The sequence below is a fragment of the Electrona antarctica genome (genome assembly GCF_951216825.1).
Source record: "Electrona antarctica genome assembly, chromosome: 5".
In the NCBI taxonomy this organism is placed as follows: domain Eukaryota; kingdom Metazoa; phylum Chordata; class Actinopteri; order Myctophiformes; family Myctophidae; genus Electrona; species Electrona antarctica.
The window spans coordinates 8,185,014-8,207,751 of record NC_136810.1 but is presented as its reverse complement, the minus strand read 5'-3'; the positions used below and the strand labels follow the sequence as shown (position 1 = coordinate 8,207,751).

The 22,738-nt window shown below is 42.9% G+C and overlaps 1 protein-coding gene across 4 annotated transcripts; it reads left to right on the top strand.

The window, feature by feature from the left end:
* The first annotated feature begins 13,713 nt into the window (after nt 1–13,713).
* Nucleotides 13,714–20,845, top strand: ska1 (spindle and kinetochore associated complex subunit 1). Of its 4 annotated transcripts, none has more exons than XM_079501329.1 (8): nt 13,714–13,735; nt 17,078–17,161; nt 17,266–17,381; nt 18,150–18,241; nt 18,760–18,897; nt 19,926–20,095; nt 20,225–20,334; nt 20,625–20,845. In XM_079501329.1, exons 1-8 carry the CDS (start codon nt 13,729–13,731, stop codon nt 20,661–20,663), a joined length of 756 nt encoding a protein of 251 aa, XP_079357455.1. In that variant the 5' UTR covers nt 13,714–13,728; the 3' UTR covers nt 20,664–20,845. The 4 variants fall into 4 exon arrangements, with proteins under 4 accessions (XP_079357455.1, XP_079357456.1, XP_079357457.1 ...); XM_079501330.1 differs by having other exon boundaries at nt 20,511–20,845; XM_079501331.1 differs by lacking the exon at nt 13,714–13,735 and adding an exon at nt 14,116–14,273 and having other exon boundaries at nt 20,225–20,845.
* The last annotated feature ends 1,893 nt before the right edge of the window (nt 20,846–22,738 follow it).

The following is a 22,738-nucleotide window of genomic DNA, read 5'->3' as shown; positions in this document are numbered from 1 at the left end:
CAGGTGTGTGCTGTGAACAAAAAGTGTAACTCAGCCTTTTTTCAGCCATATGTCACATAACCAAATGTACCCAGACAAGCAAGGTAAAAGTAAGGAACAAGGAACACTGCCATAACTAAAAAATACATTGCATGGATGCACCTGGGACGTATCTTCAGTGATGTTTCCTGAGGTCATCAAGGTTTCGGGTCTTCCAACATCATACCCCTCACTCAGGTGACCCAGCCGGGGTTGATCAAATCCCGACTTACGTCCCAGTAGCTACCCTTGATCAGTCCATCAGGGAATGAGCAAGGCCACACAATCCGTTGCTCCGGAACTACTCTGCCGGTACTGGGAGAACCAAAATCTGGCGCGTGGAAGGACTAGGCTCTGTGGGTTGACTCCTGACCGGGCCCCTCCTACGTCTCACCAGGTCCACTCCTGCTCTCACCAGGCCCAGGACCTGTGCGTTGCACCAGACTCCCAGTACCAGGCACTCCATTCAGGAGTGGTGGACTATAATGGCCCTCCTAAAGGCCTCACCAAGGTTTGTTGGGCTTCCTCCTCACGGAGGACACAGGCTGGGGTGCTAAACCATACTGCTCACCCGGGTGCCATCTACATTCCGGCTGTCACCCGTCTCTCCGGTGGTCACCAGACTATACCTTGTTGTCACTGGGAGAACCAAAATCTGGCGCGTGGAAGGACTAGGCTCTGTGGGTTGACTCCTGTCCGGGCCCCTCCTACGTCTCACTAGGTCCACTCCTGCTCTCACCAGGCCCAGGACCTGTGCGTTGCACCAGAGTCTAATTCAGTGGTTTTCAAAGTGGGTGGCAAACATGTCATTATTGGAAGAAAATTTGGCAAACCTTCAAACATTTAAAAAATATTTTCAAAAATAGCAAAGGGGGGGGGGGGCTATATGTATGAATGGTACAGTATGTCACACTGCAACAGGGTAAGCTTGATAGGCTATTTATGTATTGTCGGATTGTCAGTTTTCTTTTTCCAAGACATTTCATAATAGGTGGGGCTGCAGCCAGAGGTTATGGCTATTTGGGTTCCTTGACATGGAAAAGTCTGGGAACCTCCTTGATCTAATTCACTGGTGAAAAAAGTACTCAAATGTTTTATTTAGGTAAACGTGTCATTAATGCAATGTAGAACTACTCTGTAAATGTCCGGGATTCAAAATGAGTATACACTTCTGTATTTTCAAATGTGTAGAATTTATACAAAATCTTTTGAAAACAGCCGATCTACAAGTTCACAATGCGTCGCATTGCGAATTTGCGACACATTGTGAGCTTGCAGTTCGGCTATTTTCCGATGGGCAAAATGTAAATAGGGCTCAAGTTCTTAATGTATGTTTTGTAATAATAAACCCAGATATACCAGTATATGTGCAATGCGCCTAGGAGCGCTAGACCCACAGGCGCCCTCCAAATTTACATTTTAAGCTTATAGATCTGCCATTTCTGCTATTTTTGGAAAATGTATGAACATTTTACAACATGGAAACAATTATGACGATGTGGCGACTGAATTACAACTCAGATTTGACCATGTTTGCCATTCACTGTGCCTTTGTACATTGACAAGCTTTATGTTGATGCTGATCTTCCTTTTCAGGCAGCACTTGGCACCTGCCCACAGAGCCTAAACTATAGTAATTGGTGTACTGCCCATGGTATTACTGTGCTTAACTGACTAGCCAACTGGCCTGAACTGAACCCCACAGATAATCTAGTAGTATTGGCAAGAGGAAGGTGTGAGACATGAGACTCAACAATACAAAAAATGTATTTACGGCTGTTCAGTCAGATAACTCACGAATAGATTTACCAACATTTATTGTAGAATGAGAATACAAGTGTGCATATGATATTAAACTTGGCGTTCGGCTCTGCTGCATTTTCTCCCTGCTCGTCAGGATTAAGCACCATCATAAAATATTAAGAGCAGGGAGATAAATATACAATAACTTTATGAAAACGCTATAATATTGCTAGGTGGCGGTAACAGGCTGCCAAATAGACCAGTCCCACGTTACGTACAAGAAGAAGAGCCAGCTCCCCCTTCACGCAACCCTATCTGGGTTTTGCTTCCAGAACACAACGTGGTTGTGGCCGTCGCTCGCTGCCTGCTTTCTATAACGCATCGAGGTGACAGACAGGCTGACAGACAGCCCATAGCATGCAGGCAGAGCGCGCCACGGGATGTTTATATATTTTATAATACTATCTTACTATCGCAAGGCATTTTATTTACATCATGGTTTTACATTCACCATCGCTGATGAGCAGTGCTTTGTAGGCGAGGAGGGAGGCTTGTTCAGGAACTCCATATGGCTCTGCATCAATGTAATAAATATGCGCTGTGAGCCAACGTAAGACATGATGTCATACGTTTTGCGGATTCACCGTTTTGCCTGTTTATATGGAGACCATAGGAAACGGCGTTCTCAAAGATTTCCACTCTGGGAGGTGGTTTCACCTCGTTGCGTTTTCACCTCCTGAAAACACCGTTCTCGTCTAAACGGACACCAGCAAACGATACTTTATTTTGCCGTTTTCTATGAACACCATTCTCGTGTAAAGACCACCTAACTCTGCAAGCTACGCATCATTTATCAAACAAACCTGGGCTTCCATAATATATATATATATATATATATATATATATATATATATATATATATTCCCCCCACCCTCCTCACCTGTTCTTCAAGTGATAATTTGATCTGCCTGCTCTGCTCTTTTTTTTATTCCCTGGTCGGCAACAGCCTAGAGCAGAGAGTGGCATTACTACAGTATTCTCCTAGGTTTGTCGGTCAACCCTTTTCAACCCTGTGAAGGTGATACCTCAGGAACGTCTTGGGGGAATTGACATGGCACATTGGCACAGATGTCCACTTGGACTCAAGGATGTAACTGATTAGAAAGGTCAAAGGTCAAGGTTACATGGAGTTTGTCCCAAGTTACATTGTCAACACGATGTCTCAGGAATGGCTTGAGGACATATCGCTTTCTTCAAAGTCTTCCTTTCTAAATATAGTAATATACTACAGTGTACACAACTTCGGACAGACACGGATGTAAACGGCAACTGGTTGATTGAGGCATAAAACAGTGATGCCGTACTTCTATTTCTTTATTTAATTTGTTACTCTTTTGTTATACTGCTTTCATTTCAATGTATAAAATGTGCTATATAATTATTTTGACAGCGATTAATCCAACACACACACGCGCGCGCGCACACGTCCCGGCACTTATGAGATCAATGAAATGTCTGATTCCACCAGGCAGGTTAGCCCACCGCACCTGGTTTAGAACATCCCCCCTGAGTCCGAGAGGCATATACATAGTCCAGTGTGTGGTCTGTTAAGTACTGCATTACTACTAGGTTATGGTTCCTTTATAGCACTGGTTCCCAAACATTTTCATGTCAAGGACACCCAAATTGACACTAATTAGCCCACGGAGCCCCATTAGAAAAGATATGCCAGGGACCCCCATAAGAGAAGATTTTTATGTCTCTAGCAGTGATTTTCAACCCGTTTAATTTCAAGGACCCCCAGTTTGACATGCATTAGTCTACGGACCCCCATTTAATAGCATTTCTATCTCTGGGACCCCCAATTTATATTGTAAAATCAATGCTAATTTAACTCTGAGAGTGTACAAATGGAACCAAATGGACCCGTTAGGGTCCATTTGGTTCCATTTGTACACTCTCTGAGTTACAGACCCATAAGGGTCCATTTGGTTACAAACTATCATCTAGCTGGGTCCCCCCTGGAACTCCCTCAAGTACCCCTGGGGGTCCCCGGACCCCACTTTGGGAACCAGTGCTTTATAGTACCATCGCTAATGAGACAAGGCAGGTTTTGAGAATGAGTTTGGGAAGTGAGTTCATGTGACGCCAAAAATCAAAAGACATACCACTTCATGGTATTATTCTTTGAGCCCTGACTGACTGAGGCGTTGCAAACTCTATACCAAACAACTTGTTTTCATCTCATTACCTTATTTTAAATAAAAATGTTACATCTCTGCTGTCGGGAGGAAACCTCAAGAGGTTGGAAGAGAGAGAGAGGACAAACGTGTCATCGCCTGGGGCTTAACAGAACATCCTCTTGGTATGGAAACCACGCTCAGGCCCGTCTCGTGTTGCCTGCAGTTTACAACATCATTCAACAGATACAGTACAGGGGCTGCGGATTGGATATCATCTTGAAAATTGTGATGGGTATACAGTTAAAACAGTATATGTGGTAGCAGGGGACGAAGATACAGAGAAAAGGTCACACCGGGTGTTGCCCATGCTGTCTAAACGACAGGAAGATTAGCAGGCCATTTACAGCAGCTAATATGCAATATTGAAACATTTTATTTGTTGATTTACAGTACATGATTAACCAGTGATGATTAACCAGTGATGAAGCGCTACATGAAGCGCTACAAATTGCTACCAATTGAAACAAGTACAAATATAACGACGAGGCCACATGAGCACTTTATATCTTCATGTACAAAAAAGTTAAGAATATCTTTTGGAACATTTTAACAACATAAATCCTCGTACAGGGGTCATAAAATACTGGTTTAAATAACATTTATTTACAAGCGACTTTACAGAAAAACAGGCCCAAACTTGCTTATAATAGGCAGACATGGCAACACTGATGAAACATGCCTTTACTTCCAAGTGGCCCTCCAACTAGCAATGAGCATGCTGTTTTGACGTTTATCGGGTATGCTAGTTTCTTTGAAGCATAACATTGTTGTCTTTAACTCTATACTTGTGTGACTAATATGTACCCATGTTGTGTGTTGACTAGTAGGGTAAATGCCATAGTCTTGGCTAGGTGTAGTTGCCTAGCCAGGGCTGTCATCATGGGTTGCAGCTGTAAGTCGCCAGCCTTGGCTAGGTGTAGTTGCCTAGCCAGGGCTGTCATCATGGGTTGCAGCTGTAAGTCGCCAGCCTTGGCTAGGCGTAGTTGCCTAGCCAGGGCTGTCATCATGGGTTGCAGCTGTCAGGACGCAAGGAAGCTGGGAGGAAAATAGCATTTCTACAACCTAGGGTGGAACTTTCCATGTCTGTGGTGACCCTAAGGGCAGAGGTTAAAACGCTTTTGGAGGTACGCCCTATTCACCTGTTTCGGCGGGAAGGTACTGGGACTCCTTGTGTGTGTGCTTACTAGTATACAAAATACATTTTATATTTAAAAAAAAAAAAAGAATTGTGCTCAGCACAATCAAATGCTCATTCTCAGATGTTCTTTATTTAAATCAGAACATGACAAGATACTGCATCCCGTGCATTGGCGCGCCAAAATGGTGAACCATGTGCCCTTCTGGGCACAGGTCGTGTGTGTGTGTGTGTGTGTGTGTGTGTGTGTGTGTGTGTGTGTGTGTGTGTGTGTGTGTGTGTGTGTGTGTGTGTGTGTGTGTGTGTGTGAGAGAGAGACAGAGACACGGCTTGGCCTGTTGTAGCTCCACCATGAGGCTGATTTGAAAACTGTCAAGTGGCATTTCTTCCTCAGCCTAGTGGGAATATGCATGCACAGTTTCACCGCAATCGGACGCTGCGTTGAGTAGTTGTGGCGATTTGTACAAAACGGGTACAAAGCGGGCTACTCCTGAAAGGTTTAGAAGCCAATCGTAGACAATGAAGGTGGATTATGAGAAATCAAACAAACCTGTCTTGATCACATGACTATGGAGAGCATGTGTACCGATTTGCGTGAAATTTGGATAACATCTGAAGGAATGTTATATTAGAAAATGTGTTTTACATATGTCGGCCTCCTGGTGGCGCTATGAAGAGCAGATGTGAAAGATTCCAGGCAAAGGTTTTTCCTTGGCCTCTAGGGAGTTGGCATACAACGTTATCCACAAATCCGTGCAGTTGGAGGTAAAAACACGGCCAGTTATAGCGCCACCATGAGGCTGAGTTGAAAATGTTCATGTGGCATTTCTTTCTCGGCCTAGTGGGAATGTGCGCAATTTCACGGAAATCACACGATGTGTTCATGATTTGCAGCATTTTGTTTGAAACTGAGCACTCCTGCGAACTTTGGAAGCCAATCTTAGCCAATCAGGATGGAGTCTGAGAAAACTGAAAGACCAGTTATGGTGGTCTTTGAAATTAAAAAAACATTCTAAAAAGAAAGACCACATCAAGAACAGTGGTCCCTTATTGGCCTGTGGAGTACACTGACATACATACATACCCAGCCGATCGCAGTACTTGCACGCTCTTTCATGCTGGGCATGAAAACGATAGCTGCATTAGATGTATACTATAGCAAAGACAAAATGCACTGCACTGTATTTGTACTGGCTGCAAGATATAGGGCCCTTAAGTGGTTGAGATTTGCAGAGTAAACACTGGCGAGAGAAATCTACTATATTATCTGACCTGTCAAGAAAGAACCGAAAATGAGTGATGAGACACCATTACCAAGTGAACAGTGGATTTCCACTTTTTAAGCCCCCCGTATCTGTTGATAGAAGAGATCCACTGAAGCACGGTTAAAGCCCGGTGTTTAAATCCACTGGAACTGGAGCTGGTGTTGCGTACGTGTATGTGCATGAGAGCTTGGCAAGAGGAAGTGTGTATGTATGCACGTGTGTTTTCCAGAGAAGAGGGTTAGGGTGAGAGGCAGACAGGAGAGCGTGGTTATGTGTGCATGTAGATGGGAGAATGTTGGGAAGGGGAGGCTGGGGTTAGAGGAAGGTTAAAGCAATATTTCACTTTGGCAGAACATTTTCCCTTTTCAGGAAACACGCGCGCACGCACGCACGCACACACACGCACACGCACACACACACACCTCCCAGGAGCTCACTGAGAGCCATCCTCCACCACAGAGCCCAGATTTGCTCTTTGCTGAGTCAGCAAGCATGCAACGCAACGTGAAAATCGATCACGATGGCTGCATTGCTGTGCTGCAGCCATTTGCACTGTGAAGCAGGACATAATTGGCAATTGTGTTTTTCTTGGACATCTCACCTTCCATAAAAAACTATACTTAATTGACTGGGGTCCCACAAAGGGACAGGACATCTTCTCTCCTACACCAAATCTCAGACCAAAATATAAGCTCACAAGTCACAATGCATTTCAAACTTTCTATCAAACCCAGAATAAGGATGCTAGCTATAGGTTTCATGTGGATAATACATTACTATTACAGGTATTTGTCTATTATGTCATGAATGCATCCACACAGAACGCAGGTATTAGGAACAAAATGTATTTTATCCGAAATTAGGTCACAGGAAATAAAAGGTGTCAACGCTTGTAGATCGGCTATTTTGACTAAGAGATTTGACGTAAGGGAGGTAAGGAGCTCACCTAGTATAGAGCCCTGGGGGATCCCGTTCAACAAAGTATACACTATGGTATATTTACCAACCAATAAATTCATCTTAAGGTCTCCACACACCGGGCGCAAATTCGGATTTTTAAGTGGCGTTTCTCCATCGGTTTTCCGAAAAACACGGACGGTGTGCAACCACCTTAATCACACACATTTTTTTGTGTGATTAATTCCCCCAAAAATATATATTTTGAACTGTTGTATAATTTATTCTATATAACCCTGTGTGTAATCCACCCCACCTCAACAACATGCAAAAAAAACAAAAACAAAAGAGAGACACCAGGGTTAATGGGGTGAGCACCCAACGCAACAAATCAGATTAGATCCAGGGGGGAAACTATTTGGTAGAACCACAGATGACCACAGCAATCTTGACAATATCACAAGGCAGCTGAAGACGGAACTAAAGCAGCAGCATGGTAGAGGAGAGGTACACCCGAGGGGGTTCAGGGTAGCTCCTCTGACGTGTGCAGCCATCAATCACACGGTGGGAGTGTGTAATCTGAGCTACTGTTGGTAGCCCCTTTGCTTGGCATGCTACACATGACTGAAATAGCATTTTCCAAAAGGCCTGACACCCAAGACGTTCTCTAGGCACACTGCCCAACCCTCTCTGACATAAATACGCGTGTGCACACGTGCGTGTGCGCGCGCGCGCACGCACGCACGCGCGCGCGCACGCACGCACGCACGCACGCACGCACGCGCGCGCCCGCCCGCCCGCCCGCCCCGGGTCTAATCTGCCGACCTCGGAGCGGTCACCACCAGGTATTCCTAAACGTAACCTCAGTAAAACTAATAACTATGCCTAAACCTAAAATTATTCCTAAACTTAACCTCAGTGAAACTATGCCTATAACCCTAAACGTATTCCTAACCTTAACCTCAGTAAAACGAATACCGCTGGGGGCGAACGGTCCTCGAAACAAATGGGGGCGAGTGTGTTTTGGGGCAAGCAGTACGGTTAGCAGAGAATATTATAATGCTATTATGTTTCTAACATGGGGCATTTATTCTCAGACCAACCAAAAAAGGCTCCAAACAAACAACATACGTGTACTATAGTCATCATCATCATTTTTCGACCGCGGTCGAGATCATGGATTTCACAATGCCACGCTAGACTTTTCGGTCCTTCATTGCCATCCCCAGTTCCTGCTTACTGATGCATCAGGGAACAACAGTTTTTTACCTCTGGTCTGCTTTGAGGCAGGATTCCAGAGAAGAAGGGAAGATATAACCTCATTGTCAGCTCTGTAGCAGTGGCCGGCAAACTGTGTTCTTCTGGATCGGACTAGTGCAGAAACATGGGGAAGGTTTCCGCCATTAGATTAGTCGTTGGGTGGCTCTTCCAAGACAGATTTTGCACTCTCATTAGAAGGCGGGTGTAAGTGCCATCCAACCGTTTCTCTAATTTCTTGAAAATGAAAGTGTCCATGTCTCGCAGCCATAGAGTAGAATCGGCTTAACAGTCGTCCTAAATATTTCTCCTTTACGTTTCTTAACATCTTACTAAGCTGGAAGGACCAGATCTTATGCATGTCATTTCAGGCTGACCAGGCCATACCCTTCCTAGTTTGAAAGTCCTTTTGGGAAGAAGATATATGAGCCCAAATACGTGTAGTCATCAACCTGTTCCAGAGGAGTGTACTATAATATATACTATACTATAGTAAGACGCCCTGAGGGCGAGGCCGGGTGTACGCAAACTACGCATCCGCCTGGGTGACGGCAGACTGCTGGGCGAGCGCTGGCGCTTTGGCATGGGGGTCAGATCAACATATGGAATTAATTCTGTACTGGCCATATATGGAGCGTGTCTTGAGTGTACAGGGTTTGATGAAGTCAGATCAACATACGGAATGTCAGAACAGGATGGGACGGGGAGGATCAACATATGGAATTTCAGGTCAGCTCCATATATGGAAATCTAAGGGTTTGAGTTTTATGGTCAGATCTAGGTGATGATCCAGTCTTCTCCATGTATGGTTTTCCAGGGTTAGATGAGGTCAGTGTCGTGATCTTCATATATGGAGATGGCCATATATGGTGGCGTGAAGTGTCACAAGGTGTGATGTCACAAGGCGTGACCATATATGGAGGCGTGATGTTACAAGGCGTGACCATATATGGAGGTGTGATGTCACGAGGCATGAGCATATATGGAGGTGTGATGTCACTTGGCGTGACCATATATGGAGGCGTGACTAACACACAGAGATGCAGGTTTTCATAGTAAATGCGATCTACAGTCGCAATAATGGTAAATGGTGCATTTGTATAACGCCTTTATCCAAATCGCTTCATAATGAGCGTTACATTCCCCCATTCACACACCGAATGGCAGAGGAGACTATATAAGGCCCCAACCTGCTCATTGGGAGCAATTAGGGGTTTAGTGTCTAGCTCAAGGACACTTTGGCGGGGGCACGGTAGAGCAGTCGGTAGCGCTGTCGCCTCACAGGCAGAGAGAAGGTCCTGGGTTTGATTCCCGCTGGGGGACGCTGGGGGCGTGTTCTCTCCTCCGCGTCATCAGTGCCCACACCCTAGAAAGGGCCTTTCTGTGTGGAGTTTGCATGCTCTCCCCGTGTCCCCTATGGTAGGTACCCTCACAAAAAACATGCAGTAATCCTGGTCTCTAAACTGCCTCCTCCTGGCCAGCCAGGGCGCCTGATTGAGGGGAAAGGAACTGGTTGGAATAACGTGTTCCCTGGCAGGGAGTGTAGGGCCCCTTGCTTGGCATGCTTGACTGGAATGGAATGGTTGGAATAATGTGTTCCTTCCACGCGCTGTCTAACTGGGAAACTCCCTCCTGTCAGGTGAAAAGAAGCGGCTTGTCCTCATGCATTGAAGGAAGCAAGAGGTCAGTCCGTTGCTCTCCCCAGGTTGGCAGATGGAGTATATCACTCAGGATTACACTACAGACTAGACTATTGACACTGGGTGAAAACAATGGGCTCCAAAAGTGTGTAGGCCTACCACACATTTCATGCAGGTGCAAACGCAATGCTCGCTCGCACACGCACGCACACACACGCACACACGTGAGTGAGTGGTGCAGCTCTGTGTGGGGGTCCGCCGGGGGGGGGAGGGAAGTTCCAGACCCACAGGAACGCGCCCAGGGGGCCGGGGCCGGTTCCGACGTGCAGCCCTGCGTCCGAAACGGTTGAAAAATGACAGAGGTCCCGTGTGGGGGTCCCTCTACTGTACCCTCTACTGTACTGTACTGTACTGTCACTGTACTGTACTGGCACACCCGAAATCATCATATATACAGTTAATATGTGCGTGTGTGTTAGGTTGCGCACAGGTGGTGAAAAACAACCATGCTGTTTTCGTGCTCAGACCTACCCAGCCACCCACCCACCCACACACATAGCTCCGTAAGGGAGAAATAGGCTGGTGCTTCAAAGATCAGTGGGACTAAAATACTGAAGAAAAGGCGGCGATCCGAGCACTCAATCCTGATGAAGACTCCTTTGCGAGTCGAAGCATGTTGGCTTTTTAAACTTTTCTAATAAAGTACCTTGATTTTATATCCACCCTCTCCTCATTTTTACACCTTTTTGAGTGCTCGGATCACCGCCTTTTCTTCAGTAATAAAGAGTCTATTAATAAAACATCTATCAGAAGGTGGAAAGGCCTCTGAAACCATAGCTATACTATCCAATCCAATCCACTTTATTTATATAGCACGTTTCACAACTCAGGGTTTACAAAGTGCTGTACAGGTAAATAAAGAAAATGCACTATAGCTACCACACAGAAAACAACAGCGAGAAAACAAATTACAAACAGTAAAAACAACTCAGACACATCACAAAAAAAGAAAAACAACAGCATCACAGAGAGACAAAACATATACAAGGACCGAAGGAACTCAAGTGGGGTTAAAAGCCAAGGTATAGAGGTGGGTCTTAAGGCGAGATTTAAAAGTCTCGATGGAAGGGGCCAATTTGACGTGGGAGGGGAGTGCGTTCCATAATTTGGGGGCTACAACAGAGAAGGCTCGGTCGCCTCTAGACTTTAAGCAGGTCTTCTTTGTGACCCTGAGATTTAGCTGGCCCTCAGACCGCAGTGACCTTGGAGGAGTATAGACCTCAATAAGGTCAGACAGATAAAGAGGAGCCAGACCATTAATAGATTTAAAGACAAATAAAATAATTTTAAAGTCAACTCTAAAGCGTCAACTCTATGCTCACTCTATCTCACGTCTGCGAGTACCTGTGAGTAGTCGTGCAGCCGAGTTCTGGACTAGCTGGAGTCGAGCATTTGTGGGAGGCTTGATTACTAGAGCGTCGCAGTCCCGCCCCCTTTCATGACGACGAGCAGCCCGGAAGAGAATTAAATAATTAGAAAGAAGAAAAACAACAACAAAAAGTTACCTTTTTTTCTTCTAATTAATTGTTCGGCCCAAAAACGTTGTCACCATCCGGGTTGGCTTTGTCTGAGGCTTACAGGTGGAACACCATGGGTTCTGATCTGCTCCTCAGATATACATGTCCAACTTTAAAGATGAAAACACTGGGGAGATGCTCAAACTATTTTATGGTGGGTGACTGCTGGGATTAAGGGATGAAAGGGGTTGAAATAGAAAGCCAGCAATGATGTCATCCACAGAGTTTATTTTATAGTGTCACTGGCTTGTCTTACTCCCTCTCAGGTTTAAAGGACAATGTAACCTTTGTTTTAATCCATAGTGTGTGTGCATGTGTCGAAGTGTGCATGTGCGCGTGTACAAGGGTCTGAGAGAGTCTGACTGTGAGTCACTACAAGTCGCAAGTGGTTTCAAATAGACTACCTTTTACCCTTTTTGTTATCCACAGCATGTCAATCGTCCCCCTACTTAATCCATCACCAGCGATATGAATAGATACTGACACAGTCATCCATCACAGAGTCTCTAATCCATTCACTGTCATCACTGAGCTGCTACAGTTAAGTAAAGGAAATGCTGATGCTGAACAGTATCCTATGTTGTCTTGAACCTCTTCATGCCCAGGGTTGAAAAAGGTTAACCAAACCTGGTGCCATTCTTTTGGGCTTGTCATTGTAGACAATTCATATAGGCCCAAAAATAAATAAATTCCAAAATATATATATTTCTTGTAGATCTACAAGCTCAAAGATCGTCACAATGCCACACGCTATGAGCATGTAGATTTGCAAAAATAGTTAATAGAGCTTAACTAGGTGTATAAGTGTTTAAGAATTCCACTCACAAATTTAAAAAATATATAAAATATTGACAAAAACACACACAAACTTTGCTCACTAAATCATGGGTTCCCAAACTTTTCAGCCCCCGATCTCAAAATAATGTTGCCATTGATTGACTCGCGACCCCAACCCAACCCCAACCGGCGGTAATTCTATGCACATAAACTTGCACGTTTGGTGCGCATTTGTCTGCACATGTATGAAGCCTATGGCTATGTAGGGGTTTTGTAAGAATTATCATTAAATGTATTTGTAATAATTTTTACATTGTATTTCACTCATTCTGTTGAATTATATTCAGGTGTATTATTTTTGTACAAATATTTTTGATGGCCCAATATTATTTCACGGCCCCAACTTTTGGAACCCCTGCACTAAATATTTCACTGTAAATTGATGTTTTTTAATCAGAATGAAGACAGCAAATTAACCCTTTTAGACCAGAGGCTGATTCTAATGCCTTCTAAATCAGTAGTACTTTTTGATGCCAAGGACCCCAAATTGATATAGCCTATACTTGGCCACGGGCACCTCATCTGAAAATGTGTTGTGCCAGGGATACACAGAAGAGAAGATGTGTGTGTAAAAAAAAAAAAAAAAAGAAAGAAAAAGTGAAAATTATTCAAGATTTCTCAAAAACTTTCCAGATTGTTCAAAAATGTAAAAAATAATAGAAGATGTACAAGCGTGCAACTTGTGAGCTTGTAGATCTGCTATTTTTGAGAACCACTGTTCTAAAAACTACTGTTCTAACTTCTAGGCCTAGGCTATGTCCTAAGAGTTTTCTGCAAAAGTATAATCTTGCTGGTTTAATGGGTCAAATATTACACAAAATGTGTGTGTAACATTATAAAGAAAAAAAATAACATCTCATATCTGAACTCACCTGTAGCTTGTCAGTGGACATGGAGGCCATGGTAAGGCTCTGGGCCAGACCAGACACAATACAGCTTGGCATGGATCCATCCACAGTACTCCACACACAGCACGCACATTTCCATCTCACTGAGTGCAGTTAACAGGCAGGCAGTCTAATGGGATGGAGGAGTTGGTTTTAGCCTCTCAAACACAAAACTTATATTTTGTTATTAATTGCACTGCTTAAATGCAGCCCTATAACAGATTTGAACATGCACAGTAAGTACATCATTACCATTTACCAGACCTATAAATGTCCCCTGAACCTCGGTTTTGTTGTAAAATTATGCCTTAACATGTCAAATATTCGAGCATGTATAACCTACTTAACAATGCGTCAGACCATTTCCCCTATTATTATTAACATTTTAGATTTAAAAAAAAATAGCTAATTTAACTTCAAAGTGTCCAGTGGACAAGAAAGAATGTCGACTCTTGACTTTACCCCGAGTCTGAGTGCCTGTTCGCTGGAGAGTCCGTTTCCAAATCACATTTATAGTCCATGACAGCGGTCAGACATGTTATTGATCATGTAGAACACTTTTCGTGGTTATATTTTAATATAACGTGACGTGACTGTAAGGCCGGCATGCCAAAACACAACGCAGCCTTGATCTCCTTGAAGGAAGCGGAAACGTCACAGCTGCCGCGGGAAGTTACGAAATCATAATAATACAAGCTATTTGTGTTTCAAATCTGCGAACAAAACAACATTGATTTGAAGCAGCAACTGCGGTCACATTATCATCCATCACACGTAAGTTACTGTGTTTGTTATGGATGCATCATGCAGTAGAATTGCTTTTTTGCTGCTGGCAAAGTGGCGAACTGACGAACGACTTTAATCACAGCCAAGCCCAATTGATATCAGCTGAGCTAACGTTAGCAACGTTATGTACTGTGGCGATGCGGCCGATCTACAAGCTCACACAAAACGCTGTGCCTGTGAATCTCTAGGTGAAATGAGTAGTACAAAGGACCCCAAACTGAACAAACCACAGGCTTTCTTGGGATTTAATTTAAATCCGCAGAATTGTTTTGAACTGAACTTTCATGTGCTTTTTCTAAAAACGTATAAAGACAGACAATATGTAGAATGCCAGTTGTATGCGCGACGAGAATCATTAGGATGATCCTAACCTAGTGTGGATGATCCTAAAACTAGAATGTTCCTAGCCCCATATGTGCCCTCTCCCAGAATGAGCGTAGGGAGAATGTTCCATAAAGCCAATGTAGTAGAATTGACTGTACACACACGGCTGCCATCTTGCCAGCAAGGTGCTAACTAGGTGCAACTTCCCATAGACAGCCCATTTATCCAGACAGAAAAGTTTTATTTAATTTGTATTAACATTTAATAAAAATGAACATGTAATGTCAAATCCACCAACATTGGAGCTGTACGAAAGGCTTGAATTATCCTCTATCGGCAATGTGTAATTGTTTCATAAAAATCCACTGTGTATACATGTGTTATGAGCTACTCCCTGTCAAGAAATGTCTTGCAGATGATTTTTGTCTGGAGAAGTGCTGGAGTTTGGAAGTGCTCGTTGACGATCACTCAACATCCCATGAGTACCACCTGTTTTGCACATAATGCAGGAGGCAGCAGGAGGTTGCTGTACTGATAACGAGCACTTCCAAACTCTGACTCTGATGAACTGAACATGGTGGACCCTCTTGTAAACAAGTGTAATGCTTATTTGGGTCGTCCACTCACAGTTAACAGCCTTTGTATTGAGTTTGTGCTTGAAATGTACTGTAATTCTGCAAACTGTTAATAAATATTTCAATCAATCAATGACACTTAGGGAAAAAAATCATCTCTCAGGTCTACGGTGGATTTGTATTAAACAAACACTTTGCACTTGTGCAGATAGTAAGAGGATAATTCAAGCTTTTCGTACAGCTGCAATGTTGGTGAGTTTGACACTATTTAATACAATTAGATAGGACTTTTCTGTTTGCATGAATGGGCTGTCTATGGGAAGTTGCACCTAGCACCTTGATGGCAGCCATGGGCAGGACTTTGAAAACCTTGATCTGGGCTAGGGCCTCTAGGCGGAAGGATGGTTCCATACAGGGCTAGATCTAGGCTTAGATAGATAGAGGCTGATTTTGTCATTTTAAGTTTTGTTAGTTTTCCAGTTCAGGTAGTGCTTTTTGTGTTGTCCTTTTATCAATAATTGTAAACCGTACCTCTGTACAATCTTTAGTATTCCATCAACAACAAAAAAAAGTTTAATCTGATGTAGTTTGGTAAATGGTGCATTTATATAGCGCCTTTATCCAAGGCGCTTTACATAGATTGTGCATTACATTCACCCATTCACACACACATTCATACACCGATTGCGGCGGAAGCCATGCAAGGTACCAACCAGCACATCGGGAGCAATTTGGGGTTCAGTGTCTTGCCCAAGGACACTTCGACATGTAGACAGGCGGAGCCGGGATTCGAACCGCCGACCCATGGATCATTGGACGACCTGCTCTACCTCTTGAGCCACAGTCGCCCCAGTTTCTAACCAGACACGGAAAACTAATACCCGGTATACAAAATCAGCCTGGGGTTCCTGTTTAATCCATACACTCTGTTAATTTTAATCCCCCTCTATCATTTATATCTACAGTATGTGGGGTGCCTGCAATTGTGTGGATTCTCAAGACTATCAAGCCTTTTTTTTGCTTATAATAATAGATAGATAGAAAAAGTCAGACATATGATAGTGTTGGTCCAAGGCTAGACATTTTCTAGCCGCAATTTGCAACTCTAGATTTTTTTTACAATGGGATGAATCTAGAGTTGCAATACCCTCCATTGACTCCCCACTCATCATTTTGCGTTTGCGATCTGCTGGTCTTAAACGACGTTAAACTCACCAACATTGCAGCTGTAGTCCAAGCTTGAATTTTGCTCTTTCAATCTGCAAAGCTTGTTTTTCATAAAAATCCCCCGTAGACATGTTATGAGCTACTTTCTGTCCAAAATATTCCACAAGTGATATTCCGATCCGCCATTTTGGAATTCTGCGACGGGCCGTAAAACAAGACGTGAGGGGGAGAGCTTGTTTAATAGAATCTTACCTGCACAGGTAAGACACCCAAAGAAGAGGCCGACGCAGCGCGACGCCCCGTCACGCACGGCCTTCTATTAAACAAGCTCTCCCCCTCACGTCTTGTTTTACGGCCCGTCGCAGAATTCCAAAATGGCGGATCGGAATATCACTTGTGGAATATTTTGGACAGAAAGTAGCTCATAACATGTCTACGGGGGATTTTTATGAAAAACAAGCTTTGCAGATTGAAAGAGCAAAATTCAAGCTTGGACTACAGCTGCAATGTTGGTGAGTTTAACGTCGTTTAAGACCAGCAGATCGCAAACGCAAAATGATGAGTGGGGAGTCAATGGAGGGTATTGCAACTCTAGATTCATCCCATTGTAAAAAAATCTAGAGTTGCAAATTGCGGCTAGACATTTTCTTACATTGTAATTTAATAATCATGCTATGCAAAGTTTATTATCCAACCCTTGCTTGACACATGCCGTTGTTCTTTCAGGAATGAGTGATATGGAGGACTACACCCATTACCTAAATGACAAGATATCGTCATTAAAACACATGCTGGAGCTGTCTGTTGATGGTATGAGAAAGTAAATGTATAAAGACATTATAAATGTGTGTAGACACGAGTACGAAAATCCATTAACACTTTTTGGTTTGTTTTTGCTCTCATTCAACATGTAGTAAAAACAGGAAATATGATTGGAAGAATCGCACAAGATGTCGATACAGTAGCAGGAGTTCTTGATGAGTTTGAAAAACTTGTGGCTAAAGAAAAGGTTCTACTGACACGTTTGAAGGTAACGTACAGCCAACATGTTTGAGGAAGTGTCAATGTCAACAGTGCAAGGATCCCCATACCACCCCAAAATAATGATATTTGAACTGAGTGACAGTGATGCAAATATCCTGCATCCATATAGCCCAAACCACACCAAAGGGTCAGGTCGGGACAACTGTTTTTAAGGTAAACCACACCAATGCAACTCCTTGCAACTCAATGAGTTGCATTGGTGTGGTTTACCTTAAAAAACGTTTTGTCCCGACTCCCAACCCAACCCCTTGGCATCATGTCACCCTCCGGGGGTCCTGGGATGCAATACTGTCCCGGTTCCGGGACCCAGTTCATTGAAATTTACATCCCTGCACCCTGACATTGCAATTAGTTTGACTCAGTTCCACAGATGCATATTGTGAAAATAGCCCATCTACTGCAATGCGTTGTGAGCTTGTAGATCGGCTATTTTCACAATGTTTTCCTCTTTCTTATGTAATATTTGGTAATAAAATGGTCTTAACTAAAAATGTGCAGATGCCCATACTGTACGGTTGTTGAGTGAGAAAATAATGTTGCATAATAAGCATCTGGGGACCCTTATTTGGGGACCCTTGGGAAGGGCCCACTTGAAAATATTGAATGTTTTCACAGTCCACCCATCTGACCACTTAACTCGACATCTAACTTCTTAGATTGGGGTCAGAGATTAAAATTAAAACATTGTTCTAATGAATGTTGTTTATCAAAGTTTATGTTAAAGTTGGACCATTTGTTTGATTGTTTTTTACAGGAAATGGAGATGTTCTTCCAGAATGAACTGAAAGATGGACGACATCTACAGGACAATATACCAGAACACATGCCCAGGAAGAAAGAGCCAGAGTAAGACCTCTTATTGGTTAAATAAAAGGTGTTTCTAATTGTTATATGCAAGTTTAGGATCGGTAAATTGGTGAAAGCGCTCTAGTCTATAATGTGTAATGTTTGGACCCAGATATATTTTCTTGAATACAAAAAAAGGGTGAATTAGTCTCAATTTGGGAACATCAAAATGTTTTGCTTGTGTTTTTTATTTTATGGTTGGCATAACACCAAGGGATTGATCGCATGCTTATGTGGGACTATTACCATACTGCGCTAGCAAATGGGATGAACATTTGAAAATAACATCTTAACATAAGTTCTCATGTGAAACATCCGTGAACACGGCCCACTAAACTGTGGGCTAGAGTACTTTAATGTAGATTGGCCAAAAATAATGAATGGCATAATTTCATGCTAGGAAATGTGATTGCTCTCTTTTAATGTGTAAATCTGTCACCTGTACTTGGAGAGTGGGATAATGGGATTTGCCCTCCAGAATATATGACGTGTGATCATGGATGTTTTTGAACTTCCAGGGTCAGTGAACCTCCGCCGTGTCAGAAAGGACCTGTCGAGCAGCAACCAGCCAAGCAAGAGAATATTAAAAAGCCAACTAAGCGTCCCATCAAGGAGATGGAGGTCATCACCATGCCAGAATATGATGGCATCCCTGCGTGAGTAGAATACCTGTGGAGGGCTTAAAGCTGCAGTCTGAAGCACATGCTTGTAGATCTGCTTCTTTCAGTGTGTACTGTGTAGCATCACACAAAGTGAAGTACCGTACATCAAGCCTTTTAACACCAAACATAATGGAATTCCAGCAATATATCTAGTTAGTTACTACTGGGTAAACATATTTGGTCTAAAGGACCACTTCACCACTTATCAACATCTCTTCATATAATTGGTCCTCACTAATGTTCATGATAAAACACCACCATTTTTGAGTGGTGCAAACCACTCCAACAACTGGCTTTGTACCCGGCGTGTACCCGTGTTTGTTCGTACCAAAAAAACGAGCATGGTTGCTATGGTTAGCAACCAAAAAAACGAGCATGGTTGCTATGGTTAGTATGTGACGTCACTATAACAATAAATGGGTAGTTGCACCACTCAGTTCACACGGGTGTGATTTTTTTCCTACTCTGTGTCTCATAGGAGGGCTTTGGGCAGTTCGGACACCTGTCCACCAGTGACATCATCATTAGGCAGATTCTTTTTTAAAACAAGATTTGTTTTAAAATATATTTAGATTTTTGTTATCGTGAGAACGATGGCTTCAACTTTTGCATTGCAACATTTCAGGAAAAGAGAGCCTATAGTTTCTATTAGCTTGGATTCACCATCTGATGTCACTGGTGGACGGGTTTCTGAACTGCCCACAGCCTTCCTATGAGACACAGACTTGAGTAGGAAAAAATGGTGGTATTTTATCAAGAACATTAGTTAGGACCAATTATAGGAAGAGAAGTTGAAAAGTGGTGAAGTGGTCCTTTAAGATGATTTGTGATGAGATACTATAATTAAAATGTGAAGATCACTTAAGCTTGTTATTTCAGGCATTTACCCACCCCCCAAAAACATGAAACTGTAGATTCTGAGCGAGAGAACCAGGAACTCGTTTCTAGGTTTTGGAACTATAAACTTTGATTAGATTTTGAAAAGATTATTTATGCTCATTCCAACCACTGTGTCCCTCCAGGTACATGAAAGGTCGTATAACATATGGCCAGCTGAACGCTACGGTGCAGATCATTAACACAGCTGTGATGGGCAAGTATAAAATCCTTCGCCAGCCAGTAAAGAACTTGAACAACCATGAAAGGCAACTGCAGCAGCGCTTCAAAGAGGCAGAGACAAAGGATACTAAGGGTACATGAGGATAAACCCTACAACTGCTACTTAACAGTACTTTTTCATGTTAATAGAACTGGATTTGGTATGCAGGTTGGAAATTAATCTTGCTCTCTCTCTAACCTCCCCCCCTTCTATCTCCAACAGGCAACTTTTTTGTAGTGGAGAACGACCTTTGCGAATTTGGACAGATGAAGATGGACAAACGTTTCCAGGGCATTTTGAGCATGCTGAGGCACTGCCAGCGCCTGCGTGAGGTGCGCGGGCAAGGCCTCACTCGCTACATGTTACTGTGACGACAGCGGGCAAGGCCTCACTCGCTACATGTTACTGTGACGACAGCGGCAAGGCCTCACTCGCTACATGTTACTGTGACGACAGCGGGCAAGGCCTCACTCGCTACATGTTACTGTGACCACAGCGGCTGCGTGAGGTGCGCGGGCAAGGCCTCACTCGCTACATGTTACTGTGACCACAGCGGCTGCGTGAGGTGCGCGGGCAAGGCCTCACTCGCTACATGTTACTGTGACCACAGCGGCTGCGTGAGGTGCGCGGGCAAGGCCTCACTCGCTACATGTTACTGTGACGACAGCGGCTGCAAAACATTTCACTCTGCTTGTTAAAACAAAAAGACATTCTTCCATAAGAAACGTCTTTCTTTTAAACCAATGAGACTTCAGAATTAAAATGCAAAGATTATTTTTGCTGTCATGTTACTTTTTTGGACACTTATACTTAATACTAATAAAAATAAGATTGTGTGTTTGACCTAATTTGTACGGTATGTTAATTGATTCTATTTGAATACTATATCGTCGCTGTCATGTAGAAATCTTGTATTTCAGGAAAGGGGGGGACCTGTGTTGGATCCAATTTATTTGTCAATACTTTTCATTAGTTCAATATTTATAAAGCCTGAAGATGGACTTAAAGGGATATTTCAATTAAATATAAATATCACACTCAGGATTTTGTGAACACCCCAGACAGTTTTTAAGTTGCCTGATTCAGTATTTAGATATACAATATCAGTTGTAACTTTAAACTCCATTTGATTTCAACCATTCATTGAAATCACCCATCCTTGGTTCTAGTGACTAATATGATATTGTCCTCTAATATGTGATGGGGCCATGTTTTTAAATCTTTTTTTAATTGTAAATGTATAATCAATACTGTATGGCTAATTTGTATTATCCATGACAACGTTAGGGCATTCATTTACGAAAGAACGTGCAGTTGAAATATACGATAACGATACAAGGTTTCTGCCTGACAGTGACGATATACTTTGACTGGTGTCCCTCAGGAGTCTATACTTGGCCCCTTCTTTTTTTTTCCCTCAACAGAAAAATCTAGAAGCTCGCACACGTCGCAACGTGATTGTAGATCGGCTATTATGGCCCAATCCGCAATGCCTATCACAAAGGAAAGTGTATTTACAAAACTAATAATAAAAAGATCAGCTTAAATACTAAAATAGGTCATATTAATAGGCCAAGCAGAAATGGACATGAAAACATACATATTTCTGTATTCTTGGTTATCTCATGCTAAAATCTGCTGATGCCTATATTGATTTTATTTTTGTTGAATTAAGCTCTATGCAGTTTTGTAACTAAATGTTACTCTTCAAATAGGGTAGGCATAAAGCCTCGGCTTCAGCCTACACCTTTTTGGTTACATATATATATATTTAAAGCACTGGCTGTGAATAAGGACATTATTTTTTAAGTGATGCGAAGTGTCATGAATGGCGGACTCATATCTTCTCATCTTCAAAGTGCTGTCCCATTCCTTTCACAACAATTTGGAGCCCTTGCAGCCTCTCACCCTCAAGCACTTACAGCTGACGTCACCAAAGTCAATGAGGGCGCAGGGCTTGAGGGAGGCCATTAGGATTGGGCCTATAGAGCATAGTGGCGTGGATTTCATTTTTATGGAAGTCCTGCCATACGTAATAATATCAAGCAGAGGTTGCATTATGTCAAAACTTGAATCAAGCAGCAGTAACACTGCCTTCAGATATGTTTTTCATAGATTCCATGCACTCTGAACATACATTCTAAGCGCTGCTTGATTGGTGTTTGCTCTGAATGAGAGTGGCAGTTTGTAGTGATTTTCAAGAGTATAAATGCTTTATATTCAGACCAATCGCCAGTAGGTGGCAGTATAAATGCACTTTTCATTTAGCCCCTGATGGTAGAGTTTTATGGAGCTCAAACATCACTACTGTGTACAAAGGGAGAATACACACATTACTGTTGACCTGCAGTATTAGAGGTTCCAAAGGGAGAATACACACATTACTGTTGACCTGCAGTATTAGAGGTTCCAAAGGGAGAATACACACATTACTGTTGACCTGCAGTATTAGAGGTTCCAACTGGTTTGTGCCTCTCCAACCATTATGTCTCCTCTCTTCAAACGCTCTCCCTCTTACTCATTATTACACTTCAAATTCACTGGCCCCCGTAAAATCTGAATCCCCCCCCACCCCTGCCCCCCCTTTTTCCCTCACTGTATATGTTTCTTTTCCCTTTTTACCTCCATTATGATGAATTCCTGTTCTGTTCTTTGTCTATATAGAAGTGTCTATTTGTACGTCTCTAAATGTTTTGATGAATTGAACATGGTGGACCCTCTTGTAAACAAGTGTAA